Source organism: Chlorocebus sabaeus, chromosome 5, assembly GCF_047675955.1.
Source record: "Chlorocebus sabaeus isolate Y175 chromosome 5, mChlSab1.0.hap1, whole genome shotgun sequence".
In the NCBI taxonomy this organism is placed as follows: domain Eukaryota; kingdom Metazoa; phylum Chordata; class Mammalia; order Primates; family Cercopithecidae; genus Chlorocebus; species Chlorocebus sabaeus.
The window spans coordinates 2315001-2334210 of NC_132908.1; the positions used below are offsets into that span (position 1 = coordinate 2315001).

Genomic DNA, 19210 nt, shown 5'->3' on the forward strand with positions numbered 1-19210 from the left:
AGAGGCTGGGTACACGAAAATCACATGCACATCAAATATGTTGGCAAAGCACAGGAATGACACATAGGAAACAACTGTCTATGATTTTTTTTTTTTTTTTTTTTTTTTGAGATAGGGTCCCTCTCATTACCCAAGCTGGAATGCAGTGGTACAAACTCAGCTCACTGCAACATCTGCTTCCTGGGCTTAGGCAATCCTCCCATCTCAGCCTCCCAAGTAGCTAGGACCACAGGGCTGTGCCACCACACCTGGCTAATTTTTATTTTATTTATTTATTTATTTATTTGAGATGGAGTCTCGCTGTCGCCCAGGCTGGAGTGCAGTGGCGCGATCTTGGCTCACTGCAAGCTCCACCTCCCGGGCTCACGCCATTCTCCTGCCTCAGCCTCCCGAGTAGCTGGGACTATAGGTGCCGCCACCATGCCTGGCTAATTTTTTGTATTTTTAGTAGAGATGGGGTTTCACTGTGTTAGCCAGGATGGTCTCCATTTCCTGACCTCATGATCCGCCCTCCTTGGCCTCCCAAAGTGCTAGGATTACAGGCGTGAGCCACTGCGCCCGGTCACCTGGCTAATTTTTAAACTTTTTTTTTAGAGGGTCTTGCCATGTTGCCTTGGCTGGTCTTAAACTCCTGGGCTCAAGTGATCCTCTTGCCTTGGCCTTCTAAAGTGCTGGGATTACAGGTGTGAGCTACCATCCCTGGTCACTTAGGTTTTCTTAAATGATAAAACAAACTAGACAACAATAAAAGTTAGGAGGTCAGGCATGTTGGCTCACACCTGTAATCCCAATGCTTTGAGAGGCTGAGGTAGGAGGATCACTTGAGATCAGGAGTTCCAGACCAGCCTGGCAAACATGGTGAGAACTCATCTCTAAAAAAAAAAAAAGCTAGGTGTGGTGGCACATACTGGTGGTTCGAGCTACTCAGAAGGCTGAGGCCGGAAGACAGCTTGAGCCCAGCAGTTCAAGGCTGCAGTGAGCTGTGTCTGTGCCACTGCACTCCAGCCTGGGCAACAGAATAAGAGGTAATCTCAAAAAAAAAAAAAAAAAAAAAAAAGGGCCAAGCGCAGTGGCTCAACCTGTAATCCCAGCACTTTCGGAGGCCAAGGAGGGTGGATCACTTGAGGTCAGGAGTTCAAGATCAGCCTGGACAACATGGTGAAACTCCGTCTCTACTAAAAACGCATTAAAAAAAAGAAAAAAAAATTTGCCAGTAGTGGCGGCGTGTGCCTGTAATCCCAGCTACTCAGAAGGCTGAGACACAGGAATCACTTCAACCCCAGAGGCAGAGATTGCAGTGAGCTGAGATCATACTACTGTACTCCAGACTGAGCAACAGAGCAACACTGTCTCAAATAAAAAAAAAAAAAAAAAAAAAAGGGAACCTCTAATAAGTACTTAGAGTGGTGGTGAGATTGGAGTTTTATCTGGGAGGAGGCTGGGCATACTGAGTAACTTCACTTTTTGGAATTTTAGAGGTAAGTAATTAAGTGAAATATTAAAGGCGATCACTAAAGAAAGAGAAACACAACTTATAACCTCTGAACCATCCGAGGTAAAAGGCACGAGAAAAGACTTTATCAGCCCAACAGAAGGCAGGAAAGGAGAAGAAAGCAGCAAAGGAGAACGATAACAAAGTGAACACACACAATCCAGACACGAGAAACTACCTTCAGCATAACTGTCACTGCAAGGCTCTGCACACAGCTGGGCTCACAGTCCTCACTTTTGGCTCACAGTCCCTTTGGGCAGCTGGACAGCACTTGGCATGACCAGTCACACACCTACCTTCTCTGAATTCTCCTTCTCCCTAAATTACGATGACTCTCCTCCTCCCAGTCCAACTTTCCCCTGGTCAACTCCTCCCTGGGCAGGTCCACCAGGCCCCTCTCCCTTCCGATCACAGCCTCTGGGTTATTTCCATGCAGATGGCCTTTGGCCCCTTGGCAACCCCACTCTGCCCCATGACTGGGACTCACCTTTGCTGAAGAAGGTGCTGACCATGAAGCTGAAGGAGATGGTAGAGATGGCGAAGCACAGCAGGAAGGCCAGCACCAGGGAGGGGTCGCTGCGGGACAGCACGGCTACATCCGGCTTCACCTGCAGGATGCAGGCAGGAGTCAGGTGGGGCAGGCCAGCGGAGGTGGACCAGGAGGACTCCTGACCATCCCTGCTCACAGGGACCTGGCTCCACCAAGAGGAGTGGGACATCCACCGCTCCTCCCCCCCGATGAGGGACAGACTCTCTCTGAAGTCGCTGACCACAGAGTTCTTCCCAAGAGGGCCCTCCTGGGGTACCCTGGCTCTCCCCGTCTTCGCCAGAGCCCCACTGACGCCACGCTCACCTTGACACAGAAGAGCAGGGTCATGAAGGAGGCAGCAATGAGGAGGAAGAGGAAGAACAAGAGGAACCAGGCGCTCCAGTGCAGCCAGCTGCTGAGCCCCATCATGCGCATGTACTCCTGGGGAGAGAAGCTGCCACGCTGCTGGGGGCCCGCCACTGCCCGCCAGGATGGCATGTGCCAGGCTGGACGGCAGCAGGCCTGAGTCCGACTGTCCCAGCAGCCCCGCATTAGACAACGTTTAACCTCGAGTGGAAAATAAAACTGCCCTCTCCTACCTTTCCTCTTTTTTTTTTTTTGGAGACAGGGTCTCGCCGTGTCACCCAGGCTGGAGTGCAGTGGCACAGTCATAGCTCACTGCAGCCTTGAACTGCTGGACTCGAGCGAGCCTCCCATCTCACCCTCCTGAGTAGCTGGGACTACTGATGACTGCCACCACGCCCAGTTCCTTTTAAAAATTTGTTGGTAGAGACAGGGTCTTACTATGTCGGCCAGGCTCATCTTGCTCAAACTCCTGGGCTCAAGTGATCTGCCTGCCTCAGTCTCCCAAACTGCTGGGATTACAGGTATAAGCCACTGCACCCAGCCAGCCTTCTAGTCTGTGGAGCGATTCCACACTCCCAGCGCATGCTCCCCAGTCTTTCTTGGTACTTGAGATTGTCCCCCGAAGCTGTGCAACATTCCCAACCACACCAACACCAGCCTCCTTGGCCATGAGACGTGACAGCAGATCAGACCATAGCTGTGGATGCCATAGCCATTCATTCCCTTGTCCTCCCCTACTCTGAAAGGAGGGGCCCAGAACCTCTGCAATGAAGGATGAGGCGCAGTGATGGGACGGCTCTGACCACACCTTCCTTCCTCACCTGCCCCACTAAGGAGTCAGGAGTGGTGATGAGGAAACCCAGTTCCTCCACTGACCAAAAGTGGCTGGGGAGTCCTGGGGCAGCCACACTGACCAATATGGCAGCCAGCAGCCGGGTGTGGCCGTTTCAACTGAAGTTAATTAAAAATAAAGTTAAAAATTAAGCTCCTTCCTTCCTTCCTTCTCTCCCTCCTTCTTTCTTTCATTTCATTTTTCTTTTTTCTTTCTTTGTTTTCTTTTCTTTTTCTTTGCTTTCTCTCTCCTTCCTTCCTTCCTTTTTTCTGTTTTCTTTCTCTCTCTCTCTCCTCTCTTTCTCTCTCTCTTTCTTTCTTTCTTTCTTGGAGTCTTGCTCTGCTGCCCAGGCTGGAGTGCAGTGGCACGATCTTGGCTCACTGTAACCTCCACCTCCTGGGTTCAAGCGATTATCATGCCTCAGCCTCCCGAGCAGTTGGGATTACAGGTACACGCTACCACGCCTGGCTAATTTTTATATTTTTAGTAGAGACGGGGTTTCACCGTGTTGTCCGGGCTGGTCTTGAACTCCTGACCTCAAATGATCCACCCGCCTCAACCCAAAGTACTGGGATTACAGGTGTGTGCCAATGCCCAGGGTTAGCCCTTTCTTATGCATCATTTCTGACCTCCGGAACAGCGAGAAGAGGAGCACGATAGTCTCTCACATTCCCACTGCTTGGGTTCAGTTTCACATTTTGCCCTGTTTGTTTGATCTGTGTATCTATACAAGTCTATGTGCACACAATTTTTTTCAGAATCATTTTATAGCCCACTGCTGACTCCCTCAATGCTGCACAGTTTTATGAAAGTTATTTATGGCACCAAGCAGATCAACAACCGGGCAGCCTCAAAATGAGCCCCTGGCCAGGTGCAATGGCTCATGCCTGTAATACCAGCACTATGGCAGGCTGAAATGGGAGAATTTCTTGAGGCCAAGAGTTTGAGACCAGCCTTGGCAATATAGAAAGACTTCCACCTCTGCAACAAAAAAAATGAGCTGGCTGTGGTGGTGCATACCTGTAGTCCCAGCTACTTGGCAGGTGGAGGTGGGAAGATCACTTGAGCAAGGGAAGGTTGAGGCTGCACGGAGCTGTGTTTGCACCCCTGCACTCGAGCCTGGGTGGCAGAGCGAGACCCTGTCTCTAAGAAAAAATAATACTAGGCCAGGCGCGGTGCCTCATGTCTGTAATCCCAGCACTTTGGGAGGCCAAGGTGGGTGGAGCACGAGGTCAGGAGATTGAGACTATCCTGGCTAACACGGTGAAACTCTGTCTCTACTGAAAATACAAAAAATTATCTGGGCGTGGTGGTGGGCGCCTGTAGTCCCAGCTACTCAGGAGGCTGAGGCAGGAGAATGGCGTGAACCCTGGAGGCAGAGCTTGCAGTGAGCAGAGACTGCGCGCTATTGCACTCCAGCCTGGGACACAGAGCGAGACTCTGTCTCAAAAAAACAAAAACAAAAAAAGAAAAATTAATACCAAAACACCAAGCCCTTGGACATGGCCTCCCCAGGACAGCGCAGTTTCTAGAGTGTTGGGAAGTCAATGCGGGCAGTCACCTTCAGCCTCCTTTCTTTCTCCTGCACGACAGCACGGGCAATGGTGAGCGCAGTGTAGGTGAAGCTGAGCAGCAGCAGCAGGGGCAGCTGGTACTGGATGGCCACGAGGAAGGGGTCTGCAATGAACGGCGGGTACGGGAACCTCTTGATGGTCACCGTCAGTCTCTGGAACAGCTGGCGTGTGGCAGCATCAGCATGGTACTGCATGATGGCCCGGTCCACAGCATGCTGCACAGCCAGGAAGCCTTCCCGGATGTACCCTGGGTACAGGAGCAGAAGATGGCCCAGCCACCTCAAGGAGCTGCTCTTGAGGGCAGAGGGCCATGTGCATGGGGTCCATGGGGGAAGGGATGCTTGGGGCAACAGAGTGACTTCGGCTCAGGACCCCCATGGCGGCTCAGTGGTAACACGGGAGAAGGAAGGAAACGCACCACACACTGACAGCAAATGAGAAGAGTGATGTGATTGTCACTTCCACTCTGTAACTAATGCAACATACAAAAAAATCACACACATGATCACTTTTTTTTTTTTTTCCTGAGATGGAGTCTTGCTCTGTGGCCCAGGCTGGAGTGCAGTGGCACGATCTTCGCTCACTACAACCTCAACCTCCCAGGTTAAAGCGATTCTCCTGACTCAGCCCCCCCAACAGCTGGAACTACAGGCACCCGCCACCACACCCAGCTAGAACTACAGGCACCCGCCACCACACCCAGCTAAATTTTTTGTATTTTTATTAGAGACAGGGTTTCACCATGTTAGCTAGGATGGCTCGATCTCCTGACCTCATGAACCATCCGCCTCAGCCTCCCAACATGCTAGGTTTACAGGCGTGAGTCACCACGCCTGGCCTTGTTTTTTTTTTTTTTGAGACAGAGTCTCGCTTTCTCACTCAGGCTAGAGTGCAGTGGCAAGATCTCAGCTCACTGCAACCTCTGCCTCCTGGGTTCAAGCAATTCTCCTGCCTCAGCCTCCCAAGTAGCTGGGATTATAGGTGCATGCCACCATGCCTGGCTTTTTTTTTTTTTTTTTTTTTTTTGTATTTTTAGTAGAGACGGGGTTTCACTATGTTGGCCAGCCAGGCTGGTCTCAAATTTCTCATCTCAGGTGATCCGCCTGCTTCAGCTTCCCAATGCTGGGATGACAGGTGTGAGCCACTGTGCCCAGCCGTGAGGGCTGAATTATCATCAGGCGTATTAGTAGGTGTAAGGCATGGACATCTGGAGGCAAAACTGGGGCTACAATTGACCAGTCCCTGCGCCATGCCAGTCTCACACACGTTCTATTTCCTGGGGCTTTCCTAGGAGCTGGTTTTTCCAGCCAACTTTTCTTCCCCCTCAGGTTCTCTGTCTTGCTGAGGACTAACCAACTATTCTTAGTAACAAAACGTTTTTTTCTAACAAAAGATATTTGCTCTGTGTCATTTGCCACAAAGGTTTTCCCCAGTCTGCTACGTGCTTTTTTTTTTTTTTTTTTTTTTTAAATCACCATTAGACCTTTTCATGTTGGGCAAATTTTCAGTTTGTACATGCTGAAACCTGTCAGTCTTTTCCTTTGAGATTGCTTTTCTCTTGCTTCCAAGCTTAGGGAATTGTTCCCCAAAAACAGGAGGGAGCTCATGAACTCCTGCCCAGTCCCCAGTCTCAGCAGCCAGTGTCCCCCACTGCAGTCCCCTGCTGCAGGCAGCAAGCATCATGTGTGACAGCCGGACATAGCTTCTCCTGAGCCCCAGGCTGGATGACCTGTCAAAGGCCTTGCTCTGGGACCTCGCACATCCCATGCCAGGTCTTGTTCACCTTAGTTCCTTTTCCAGATGTAAAATCTTGCCCTAAAGCATTAGCCTGGTGGCAGCCCTGGCACCAATAAGGGACATCGCTAAGCACTGGCTACATGCATGCTGCCTCCTGCCTGCCTGGTGCTTGTGTCTCAGAGTCAAGCCTCATGGAGGGACGGGACATTGCTGTGACTTTCATGGGTTTCAAACTTCCATGAGTTCTGCCTCCTGCCAGACCCGTGAAATATGGCGTTCTCCAGAACACCCTGGACTTCCACCCAGAACCTGTAGTGGGGTCTTGCCTGGCCTGACAGCTAAGCCTAGGCCTGTGTCCAAGTCACTTCTTGGCTGTCCCTAGTTCAGTTCCAAGACAAGACCGTGCTTCAGAGGAGGCACATATTCCAACTGCTTGCCACGTCCACACGAAGACACACACTGATGGGGCATCAGAGTAAACAAGATCTGGCTTCCATGAACACCACACTGATTCCGTCAAACCATGGATCAGGTGTACAAGGACCATGGAGCTACAAATGCCAGTCAGTCTGTACACAGAGAAGGCCAGGAAGAAAAGGAAAATGTAAACCAAGCCCCAAGGACTCAAACTGAAGCTTTTAAAAGCTAAAATACAGCTGGGCGCAGTGGCTCATGCCTGTAATCTCAGAACTTTGGGAGGCCAAGGCGGGTAGATCATGAGATCAAGAGATGGAGACCATCCTGGTCAACATGGTGAAACCCCATCTCTACTAAAAATACAAAAATTAGCTGGGCGTGGTGGTGTGCGCCTGTAGTCCCAGCTACTTGGGAGGCTGAGGCGGGAGAATTGCTTGAACCTGGGACGCAGAGGTTGCAGTGAGCTGAGGTTGCGCCACTGCACTCCAGCCTGGCGACAGAGCAAGATTTTGTCTAAAAAAAAAAAAAAAAAAAAATAGGCCAGGTGTGGTGGCTCACGCTTGTAATCCCAGCACTCTGGGAGGCTGAGGCGGGTGGATCACAAGGTCAGGAGATTGAGACCATCCTGGCTAACACAGTGAAACCCCATCTCTACTAAAAATACAAAAAATTAGCTGGGCGTGGTGGCGTGCGCCTGTAGTTCAAGTTACTTGGGAGGCTGAGGCAGGAGAATGGCGTGAACCCAGGAGGCGGAGCTTGCAGTGAGCCAAGATTGTGCCACCACACTCCAGCCTGGGCGACAGAGAGAGACTCCATCTCAAAAAAAAAAAAAAAAAAAAGCCAAAATACAAATGTTTCATTCAAGAGCACGTCTTCCAGAATATAGGGAGATGGCCTTCGCTATCTTCAAGGATTATTTTAGTCTTTTAGAAACCAGTTATGCTGGATGTTTTACTTTTCCTATAAACAAGAGTAAATGTTCCTGAAAGTATTTCTTCAAGAAATACTTTAGAAAGGTGGGGCTGCCGCCATGTAACTGTCACTAGTCAATACCCCAGGCTGGTAACATGAACCCTAACCGAGCTTCTCACCAGGTTCTCCGCCATCAGGGGATGTAGGTTCCCTTGGCCCTGGGTTTGGGAAAAGCGGGAAAAGGGAAGTAGTGTGCCAGCCTTCTGTCTCTTTCAGGAAAAAGGAGCCTGTTTGGGTCCACATGTAATTTCTCCGTGTGTAACTGAACCGTAGGTGATATTTCACCTGTGGAAACAAAGAGAAAACCAGCTGTTCCGAGAGATCCAGACAGAGGGGCAAAAACAAGGTGGAGTGGGAGAGTGCTTGGGGGGCTGTCACCGCCAAGGCTGTCATGGCCGAGAACTCACCACTCCCCCGCCTCTGAGAATCTCCAGTGGGCCCCGGAATGTCACACTGAGTGGTCCCTGTCCCAGCAGGAGCAGGGAGCCACACAGGGGCCCCTTTTGGGGGGTGGTTCTCGGCCATTCCTCTCTTAATTCCAATGTGAAGTGCCACCAAGCGTTCAGGATCCCTGGAGGGCCACCAACCACAATGCTAGATGAACTTGATGGCTTCCTAATTTTAATGTCATCAGGTAAGCAAAAACCTCACTTTCTTTCTTTCCTTTTTTTCTGCCAGATCGTATTTAAGTCCTAAATATCTGCTACTTTCCTTATCTATCTTATCAGACACTGTCCACAGAGGCCTGGAGACCAGTAATGTCTTTCATAAATTGAGGGAACAGTAAGGAGCTTGGGGCGGCCACAGGTAGGTGCATTTTCTAACCTGTTCTGCCCCATGGGTTAAAATGTCACCAGGGTCCCCTTGGCAGGGACTGTGATGGTGCTATCAGACCCAAAGGAGAGACTGCTATTTACTCGCAGGCAGGCAGAGGTTTAAGGGAAAGCAGTGCCTTTTACAGGTTGAACTAGTGACGCGGGAGGAAGCGGAGGCCTTGCTGATGGGCTGCGACTGCTTGGCCCGGCCGCACGTCTCACCGCCAGCGGCAGGGGCTCCTTGCTGTGGTTGAAGGGGTGCTCGAAGACCACGGCGGCCAGCACGCTGGATGAGCGGTTGTCATACCTAATGTAGTCCTCAAAGTCCTTCTCAGAGGGAAAGCCGCGCACTGTGGAGAGAGAGCACGGGAGCTGTGGTTGCCCAATCTACCCTCCTCCTTGAAAAATCTGGGTGGTTCAGGTCACCGGCAGATGAAAGACGGCAAACCCTCTAGGGCTTTGTAAACCCTTCCTGAGACTCAAGGCGGCTTTCATCTTTGGCAGAGGGACAGGCTGCCATCAAGGAGGGCAGAACGGCAGGGTCAGGGCCCTAGGCAGGGGGTTCTCCCGGCGCGGTTTTTCGGAGCAGAGCTGGAGGCTCTGGGCAGCACCTGCAGCAAGGCCCAGCAGCGCAAACCCACCACCCACCCTGCACAGGGCTCTGCAGCCCGGGGTGGCTTCTCTGTCTCAAAACCAGAATGGTGTGTTTTTAGAAATGGAGTGGACACTAACTCAGAGTGTCTCAAAGGTTTTTTCTATCATCCGGATACTCTTTTACAATTCAGAAAGGGTTTTACTGTCATCATTTTATGAGGGACCAAGGCACTTCCTCTGAGAGTGTTTGCTACGTGGAATTCAAGCCTGGGAGGTAAATGCCCAAATGAGGAGGGGAAAATGGACGACACCTTCCATCCCGATAGCAAAGGGTTAGGAATGGTGAGCAGCACACGCAGCGGGAGTTTCCTTCTCAGGTTTTCTCAGCACTGTTTTCAGAGCTGCCCACCCGAAACCACGTCCCAGAAAAGATTCTTGGTGCCACACGCTCAAACCTTGTTACAAAAGGGCTTTCCTTGGCTCAAGTACACCCAGGCATCCCTGTAAAGTCCTGTCCACCCTGCTGACTGTCAGATGCAGTTCCAGGGCCTGGTATTGCTAAGGCTGCTGCACCTGCTGCTCCCCGGGGCCCTCACAGCTCTGGACAGGTGGGCGGCCAGCCCTGATCCCATTGTACAAGGAGGCATGGCCACAGAGAAGGTGAGGGATTCCCTGGGTGGCTCAGCCACCAAGACGAGACTTGATGTTAGATGGGCTTGATGGCTTCCTGGTCTTAATGCCATCAGGCAAGCAAAAACCTCACTTTCTTTTTTCCTTTTTTCTGTCAGGTTGTATTTAAGTCCCAATATCTGCTACTTTTCTTGTCTATCTTATTGGACTCTGCTCATAGAGTCCTGGAGACCAGTAATGTCTTTTGTAAAATGAGGGAACAGAAAGGAGCCTGAGGCAAATGCAGGCAGGTGCATTTTCTTACCTGTTCTGCCCCACGGGTTAAAATGTCACCAGGGTCCCTTTGGTGGGGATTGAGACAGTGCTATCGGACCCAAAGGAGACTGCTATTTACTCGCAGGCAGGTAGAGGTTTAAGGGAAAGCAGGGTCTTTTACAGGTTGAAGTAGTGATGTGGGAGGAAACAGAGGTCAAGTCTGGACAGGGTGAGCTCCTCACCCAGCTGCTTCGCAGATTCTGGGCTTGACCCCTGCCTGCCCAGCCCCGCGGAGACACCACCAGGTCCGGCACCGAGAGCCCTGGCATGTCTCACCTCGCATGTTGATCACAAGTGCCCTGCGCACTGTCTCGGTGACGGTCTTGGCAGCGTCACTGTGAGAAGGGATGTAGGCGAGCTCCCAGGTATCTCCCGGCGGAGGGAAGGTGAAGAACAGAGGCAGCTCCTGGATGGACTGGCCTGGGTAGATGGTGGCATTGGGCACATTTTCCGACTGAATCTTCAAGCGAAGCCAGATCAGGATCCCAGAAAACAGCAATGGCAGGAAGAGTTCCAGGACCGTCACCAGGACTTTCCGCTTCTGGAAGAGATACAACACGGCACACTGATGGGCTGCAAGGCAGAATCAGGGGCATGCAAACAACCCCTCCCTCAAGGGTGTCCCCAGAAGCCTCGGGGCTGGGCACGCAGCTGACCTCCCTCCGGGGTCTGGACGCACCTGCAGGGTGTAGTTCTTCCAGAGGAGGAGCGCCAGCTGCCTGAGCACAGCCATCGTCTTGCTGGAAAGGACGCCCAGTGCTAGTTACAGACCAAAGACAGAGAGCATGGGTGCGCAATGAGAGTGGGGATGTGGGGGAAAAGCCACGGACCCTTTTTCCTCCACGTCTCTCACCGTCTTTTGTGTCATTTTAACTCCAAACACCCCTGGAAGTAAGGGGACAAGGCCTGTGGCATGCCCACCCTCAATGCTCTACCCTGCATACACAAAGAGCACTGTCTTTTTGGCTGGGCACAGTGGCTCACGCCTGTAATCCCAACACTTTGGGAGGCCGAGGCAAGTGGATCACTTGAAATCAGGAGTTTGAGACCAGCCTGGCCAACATGGTGAAACCCCCTCTACTGAAAATACAAAAATTAGCTGGGTGTGGTGGCGGGCACCTGTAATCCCAGCTACTTGGGAGGCTGAGGCAGGAGAACTGCTTGAACCTGGGAGGCGGAGGTTGCAGTGATCCAAGGTCATGCCACTCACTTCATCCTGGGGGCAACAGAGTAAGACTCTGTCACAAACAAACAGACACCAAAGAAAACCAAAGAGCATAGTCTTTTTGGAGCCTGACTTGTTCCTTGCTGAATGGAAGATCAATGACATGCTTTTTATATGCACTCTGACTTCTGTAGTGGTTTTTAAAATTGTTTTTGTTTTTTTTGAGACAGGGTCCTACTATGTTGCCCAGGTTGGAGTGCTGCGGTGCGATCACAGCTCGCTGCAGCCTCAAACTCCCAGGCTCGTGATCCTCCCGCCTCAGTCTCCTGAGTAGCTGGAACTACAGGTGCATGCCACCACACCTGGCTAATGTTTTTAATTTTTAGTAGAGACCAGGTCTTGCTCTATTTCCCAGGCTGGTCTCAAACTCCTGGCCTCAAGCAATCCTCCAGCTTCATCCTTGTAGTGCTATTTATCATTTGATAAATGCTACTGGGATGTTCTCGGTGGTTAATATGGATTTGCTATTTATTAGCAAAATATTCAGGCTTTTAGAATTCCACGCCCTTTATTCTTAACCGATACTGAACTCATAAAAGAAAACTCAGCCAGGCGCGGTGGCTCACGCCTGTAATCCCAGCACTTTGGGAGGCTGAGGTGGGCAGATCATGAAGTCAGGAGATCGAGTCCATTCTGGCTAACGTGGTGAAACCCCATCTCCACTAAAATTACAAAAAATTAGCCGAGTGCGGTGGCAGACGCCTGTAGTCCCAGCTACTCAGGAGGCTGAGGCAGGAGAATGGCATGAACCCGGCAGGTGGAGCTTGCAGTGAGGCGAGATCATGCCACCGCACTCCAACCTGGGCTACAGAGCAAGACTCCATCTCAAAAAAAAAAAAAACAAAAAAAACCTCAACATAGTCTCCTGGGTGATTTTTAAAGCTTGGAGAGAGCTGTGGAGGGAAGGGGAAAAGAAGGGCTTGGAATTGGGACCGCCACTGGCCTTGCTGCCCCGGAGCAGGCCTGGGTAGACAGACATGCTGGTGGGGCCATCAGTCACACCCTCTCCTTGGCCCTAAAGACTGGTTTTTCCTGTTGTTATTACAGGTACTGGCATCAGAGCCTCGCAGCAAAAGACTAGCCATTTTCTTTTTCTTTTTTTTCTTTTTTCTTCTGAGACAGAGTCTTGCTCTGTCACCCAGGCTGGAGTGCAGCGGCGTGATCTTGGCTCACTGGAACCTCCGCCTCCTGAATTCAAGCGATTCTCCTGCCTCAGCCTCCCGAGTAATTGGGATTGCAGGTGCCTGCCACCATGCCTGACTCATTTATATATTTTTAGTAGAGATTCGGTTTCACCATGTTGGTCAGGCTGATTTTGAACTCCTGACCTCAAATGATCTGCCCATCTCAGCCTCCCAAAGTGCTAGGATTATAGGCGTAAGCCACTGTGCCCAGCTGCCATTTTCATCTTTACCACTTATCCAACGAAAATTCATCCAAAAAATAATCTATCCTATATTACATAGGAACATGATATTTAAGTCTAGCACATATAATGGGGAAAAAATCTGCCAAAAGATGATCAAATTCAAGTGATAGCAGAAACGAGAGCTTAGATCTGTAAAGGTATTCCCTCAATTTAGGTAAAATCTGTCTTACTAAATTTCAAATATCAGAAACAGAAGCTAGATGTGGTGACTCATGCTTGTAATCCCAGCACCTTGGGAGGCCGAGGCAGGAGGATCCCTTAAGCCCAGGAGTTCGAAACCAGCCTGGGCAACATAGTAAGACCCTATCGCTATACAAATAAAATAAAATAAAATAAAATTAAAGGAACAGAGACACTGGACTCAGAGTGTTGAGTACATGAGATGCTAACCTGCTATAGAAGTAGGTGGTCTGAATAAGTTCAGGTAGGCGCTGCAACACCCAGGAAATAAGAGAAACGTGCTCTGAAAGCTGAGCGCACAGAGGGCGAGGTGTGCAGACGTGGCTGCTCTGTCCTGGAGAGGCAGGGAAGGCGATGGAGGAGGGGCAGTCTAGAGAGCCCCTGGTGCTGGTCCACCCGCTACAACTGCAGGCAGAGAGGAGTCCTTCCTGCTCAGCGTCCTTCATGTGCGGAAAAGCCTCCTTGACTCACAGTGGAGGAGTTTCAAGTTCAGTTGCTCAGCTCCACGCTCATGGCTGATCCAAACCCAACGTCATCCATCAGCCAGGTTAAGATGGCACGGGATAGAAAGGCAAACAATTAGTGAGTTGTTCCTACACCACCATGAGCTAGCGCTCCCCGACACTGCCCCGGAGACTCCAGCGCGTGGCGAAGGGGGTTGTTTGTTTTTTTGTAAATGACCCATTTTACTTTTGGTTTGGTTTCAGTCCATTGAAAATCATTTCTATCAAGGCTCTTTTTAAATTAAAACTCTTTTTTTTTTTTTTTTTTTTTTAAGGGTGTGACTGTTGATATCTAATCATATTCAAAATGTATGCTTTAAAGGACAGTCAATAAATATTTACATGAAACAACTGCAAACAGTTAAGAATTAATTTAAAATATGACTTTTAATGAATCGTACTGTTAAAAAGTAAAGAAATTAAAGCTAAAATAGTATGAAGTGCTAATAAGTGGCAACCTAATAAATGATCCCAATTTTTTGAAAATTAATAAGGTAGAAGACCCGTCTCAAAGTCAGTTGCTGATGATGAATAAAACAGCAGTGACTTAAAGACACACATTAAGTCCCGTGGTTTATAGAAGGTTTCTAGAAGTGGTTTAGGCAAAAAGAGGAGGCCAGTGCCTCCGTTTGGGGCCGTCATCCCAGGGAAGTACATTCCAGATGGGCGTGGGCTTGGCTGAGATGAACGTTCTGCCTCTACCAAGAGAGGAATATAAAACAGTCACGGTTCAAAGAAGTCTTCTGGTTAGAGGAACAGACAACTTCCCTTACTGGAAGTCTGGTCAAGAAAGGAAAGATCCCCATGCTTAATCTTGTCCTCTTCAGTACCAGGGCTGGGAGAGAAGATCAGAAAGACAGACCACCCACCTTCCCACACAGGCTGCAGGGCAGTACCAGGGAACTGACCTGGGTCCCAGGAGAGGCTCCGCACAGCAGATCTCCCTTCAGGACTACAGGGGAACTGGCCAGGAGGCGGCGGCTCCACACAGAGGGCTCCGGGGTGGGGCCTGAGAGCCTCTGGAGTGGGGCAGGGCAGCCCTGAGGTTTGGGAACACCGTGGCCTCGCAGGACATCAGGAGGGGCCCAGGGCTCACGGGCATGACTCTCCGGCACCTTTGGACAGATGGAGGGTATTTTGAGTGTAATTTGGAAAATAATTATAAAACACCTCTTATTACCAAGTTAGAAAATAGAAGAGCAAAATAGACTTTGAGTATGTTACTTAAAACTGAGCAGATCTGATAACAAAAAATTTTGAATTTAGAAAATAAAACACCTGGCCGGGCACAGTGGCTCACGCCTGAACAATTCCAGCACTTTGGGAGACTGAGCTGGATGGATCACCTGGGGTCAGGAGTTTAAGACCAGCCTAGCCAACATGGCAAAACCCCATCTTTACTAAAAATACAAAAATTAGCCAGATGTGGTGATGGGCACCTGTCCCAGCTACTCGGGAGGCTGAGGTGGGAGGATCGCTTGAACCCGGGAGGCAGAGGTTGCAATGAGCCGTGAGCCGAGATGGTGCTCACTCAGAGTCATCAACTCCAAAATGACTCTGTCTCAAAAAAAAATTTTTTTAAAATAATATAAGCTCTACTTTTTTTTTTTTTTTGGAGACAGAGTTTCACTCTTGTTGCCCAGGCTGGAGTGCAGTGGTGCCATCTCAACTCACTGCAACCTCCACCTCCCAGGTTCAAGCGATTCTCCTACCTCAGCCTCCCAAGTAGCTGGGATTACAAGCACCCGCCACCACATCCAGCTAACTTTAGTAGAGATGGGTCTTCACCATGTTAGCTAGGCTAGTCTCAAACTCCTGACCTCAAGTGATCCGCCGACCTTGGCCTCCCACAGTGTTGGGATGACAGGCGTGAGCCACCGTGCCTGGCCAGAAGCTCTGCTTTTCTACTTGTAAGCACTCTGCTTCTACAGCCTCCTCATCCTCTCCTGGCTTCTGGCAGCATCACCCTTTTGCAGACGAAGAAACAAGGAAGAAACGCCTGACCCAAAATCACACAGCAAGAAGCTGCGAAGTCAGGATTTGAACGTTGGCTAGTTTTAACTTCCAAGTCTGTCTTCTAACTACTACACTACCACATCCTGTGGGTCCTAAAAACACAGAACACTTCCAACTTCATACAAGTTTTGCATATCACTCCTAGAACATAACATCAGAAATTGAAAGGTAAAAAAGACCCCTAAGCCCCACCACCTCAATAAAAGTTTTCTTTTCTTTTTTCTTTTTTCTGAGACAGAGTCTCGCTCTGTCGCCCAGGCTGGGCATGATCTCGGCTCACTAAAACCTCCACTTCCCAGGTTCAAGTGATCCTCCCGTCTCAGCCTCCCAAACAGCTACAGGCACACGCCACCACGCCCGGTTAATTTTTTGTATTTTTAATAGAGACGAGGTTTCGCCGTTGGCTAGGCTGGTCTCAAACTCCTGACCTCAAGTGATCCGCCTGCCTCGGTCTCCCAAAGTGCGGGGATTAAAGGCGTGAGCCACCATGCCTGGCCGAGGTTTTATCTCTGTGCCCCCATAGCACCCAGCTTGTTGCTTGGTATGTGCAAGGCTTTACCTAAAGTCTCACTGAACACTATGCTTGCATCTGCTCTGTTTGAGCAAAAGCAATTTAAAGGAAGAGATCCTAGAATTACAAAATCTGGAAAGTTTTTTGTTACAAAAGCAAATGTACAAAAAAGAAGGAAGTTAATATTCCTTCTGCACTTGACCCCGAGGCGGCAGAGTCCCCAGAAGTGCTGATGACTGAGGCTCAGGACCGGCCCCGGCTGGGCCCCCATCAGCTACTCTAACTTAAACACTCAGGACTCCAGCCACTCCTAAAGCTGCCACCTCCTCCCAGCAAAGGGACAAGAGCAGAGCTTCAAGAACTTCCCTTTGAAGAGGCTCTCTTCACTACTCCTGGGGACACAGCCGGGAAGGGGAAGGCAAACCGTTTCCTCCCTCTATAAAAGGTTTGTTTACTGTTAAAATATTAAGTATCACACATGTCATTGAGTATCTCAATGTTTGTTTTTTAGGTGAGCAACTGACTTGGTGCAGAGTGAGCACATACTGCAGGCTGCTCATTTCTGAGAACTCTCTTGATGGCACAAATTCTTCTACAAATGGTCTTTCCAGTAACTGTCGTCAGCTCAAGAGCCATGGGCTGTGCCAGTTAACGAGCACTGTGGCTCTTCAGGCGGCCACTACTCAGCAGCAAACTGGAGAAATCCCAAACTCCTCCATGTCTTTATTTGTGATTTGTAGGTATTTTTGTGTGCACCATGGGCTTGAATTTGCCACCCAATTCCTATGTGCCCTTTTTTTTTTGAGACATGGTCTTGCTTTGTCACCCAGGTTGGAGTGCCGTGGTGCGAGCAGGGCTCATTGCAGCCTGGTGCTCCTGGGCTCTAGTGATCGCCTTGCCTCAGCCCCCTGAGCAGTTGGGACCACAGGCACCTGCCACCACACCTGGCTACTTATATTTTTTGCAGAGATGGAGTCTTGCTATGTTGCTCAGGCTGGTCTGGAACTCCTGGCCTGAAGCAATCTTCCCATCTTGGCCTCCCAAAGTACTGGGACTATACGTATGAGCCACGGTGCCTGGCCCTTATGTGCCCTTTCAAAAGTTTTTATATCTGCATATATGGAGCAGAGGTTGCTGGGGATGGCAGGTCTTGAGACCCGTGAAGAGAAGGGACAGGCCCAGGTGAGGGGCACAAGACCCATTACGCCATGTGTTCCTGTTGTGTTCTGAGCTCGGGTACACCTCCCTCCATGGAAGCCTGTCCACAGAGACACAGAGAAATCCATTCATTGGAAGAAGGGGGTCTTGATAAAGCCACAGGTGGACCACCCCAGGATGCACAAAGAGAGCCGCCAACCAAGGCTCTGCTCACTTTGCCATAGGTGTGCAGTACAGCGACACCCTTGTGGGTGGTGCTGGTCACATCTGGTGCTTTTCCTTCAGGGGAAGGACCCAACATCCCCATATTGCCACCAGGAGTCTGCCACAGCCAGCCAGCATCAAAGGTCTGCGTGTATGGCACTGAGGCACGGAGAACAGTCAGTTAATGTACGCCGGTAGAATCCCTGGTCTTTTAGGGTATACAAGACAAAAAAGCATTTGTTCATTCAACAATTGTCTCGTTTTTGCTGTCTGATGCGCACTTGTACAAGGTACTAAGGATTTGGAAATAAAAATAACATTCTTTTTTTTTTGAAACAGAGTCTCGCTCTGTTGCCCAGGCTGGAGTGAAGTGGTGCGATCTCGGCTCACTGCAATCCCCGCCTCCTGGGTTCAAGAAATTCTCCTGCCTCAGCCTCCCGAGTAGTTGGGATTACATGCGTGTGCCACCATGATGGGCCAATTTTTTGTATTTTTAGTAGAGACAGGGTTTCACCATGCTGGTCAGGCTGGTCTCGAACTCTTGACCTTGTGATCCATCCACCTCGGCCTCCCAAAGTGCGTGCTGGGATTACAAGCATGAGCCACCACGCCTGGCCGATGATAACATTCTTAATGCAAGGAGTTTGCAGTCCCCGAACACTTGCATGCACTGTAATTGCTGTGACTGATGCTAAATAAAGTATGGCAAGATTCAGAAGAAGATAAGAATTAACTGCGTGTGAGACAGCGAGCAAGCAAGACAGGCAGACGGCCCGGGAGGGTGACGGGGGAAGGTGACCTGGAAGGCCAGTCTTGAATGACTCATTAGTTAGGACAGGAAGGACATTAAGGATCTTGGAGACAGACTGTGTATGGGGAGCAGCGAGTCATTTGGAGTGGCAGTGCAGAGAATGAGCCAGGAAAGGCAGCAGACCCTGGGCCCACGTCATCAAGGTGCCAGACACTGCACTAAGAAGGGAGCTCGGGGTGTGTCCCAACGGGCAGTGACGCTGGGTGAGGGTGACTGGTTTTGTTTAATCCTTTATTCAGGACATGATCTTTTTCGAGGGAGGGGTGCACAGTAAATATTTGAAAATGTCTAATTCAATGGATCCTGTGGATGAAATCCCCAAACACCAGTAATTTTTTTTTTTTTTTTTTTTTTGAGACGGAGTCTTAATCACTCAGGCTAGAGTGCGGCCTGATCTTGGCTCACTGTAACCTCCAGCCCCCAGGTTCAAATGATTCTCCTGCCTCAGCCTCCCAAGTAGCTGAGGAGTACAGGCACCTGCCGCCACACCCAGCTAATTTTTTGTAGTTTTAGTAGAGATGGAGTTTTGCCATGTTGGCCTGGCCGGTCTTGAACTCCTGACCTCAAATGATCCACCTGCCTCGGCCTCCCAAAGTGCTAGGATCACAGGTATGAACCACCACCGTGCCCGACTTAAATATTATTTTCTGGTTTTTTTTTTTTTTTTTTTGAGACAGTTTCACTCTTGTTGCCCAGGCTGGAGTGCAATGGTGTAATCTCAGCACATTGCAACCTCTGCCTCCTGAGTTCAAGCGATTCTCCTTCCTCAGCCTTCTGAGTAGCTGGGATTACAGGCACCCACCACCACGCCCAGCTAATTTTTGTATTTTTAGTAGAGATGCGGTTTCACCGTGTTGGACAGGCTGGTCTCGAACTCCTGACCTCAAGTGATCTGTCCGC

The 19210-nt window shown here is 50.0% G+C and overlaps 1 protein-coding gene across 3 annotated transcripts in view; it reads right to left on the minus strand.

Moving 5' to 3' along the window:
- Nucleotides 1–19210, minus strand: part of ABCA3 (ATP binding cassette subfamily A member 3) — a 64293-nt gene that overhangs the window by 39122 nt on the left and 5961 nt on the right. The window contains exons 2-11 of one of the 3 annotated variants that reach the window (XM_037989972.2): nucleotides 14519–14725; nucleotides 13318–13622; nucleotides 11441–11489; nucleotides 10953–11032; nucleotides 10550–10814; nucleotides 8957–9084; nucleotides 8039–8204; nucleotides 4781–5040; nucleotides 2346–2462; nucleotides 1980–2100 (exon numbers count right to left, since the gene is read on the minus strand). In XM_037989972.2, the coding sequence (XP_037845900.1) occupies nucleotides 1980–2100; nucleotides 2346–2462; nucleotides 4781–5040; nucleotides 8039–8204; nucleotides 8957–9084; nucleotides 10550–10814; nucleotides 10953–11032; nucleotides 11441–11474 (1171 nt within the window). In that variant the 5' untranslated portion in view covers nucleotides 11475–11489; nucleotides 13318–13622; nucleotides 14519–14725. Of the gene's footprint in view, nucleotides 1–1979; nucleotides 2101–2345; nucleotides 2463–4780; nucleotides 5041–8038; nucleotides 8205–8956; nucleotides 9085–10549; nucleotides 10815–10952; nucleotides 11033–11392; nucleotides 11490–13317; nucleotides 13623–14518; nucleotides 14726–19210 lie in introns of all 3 variants that reach the window. The other 2 variants (XM_037989971.2, XM_037989973.2) reach the window with 2 other exon arrangements.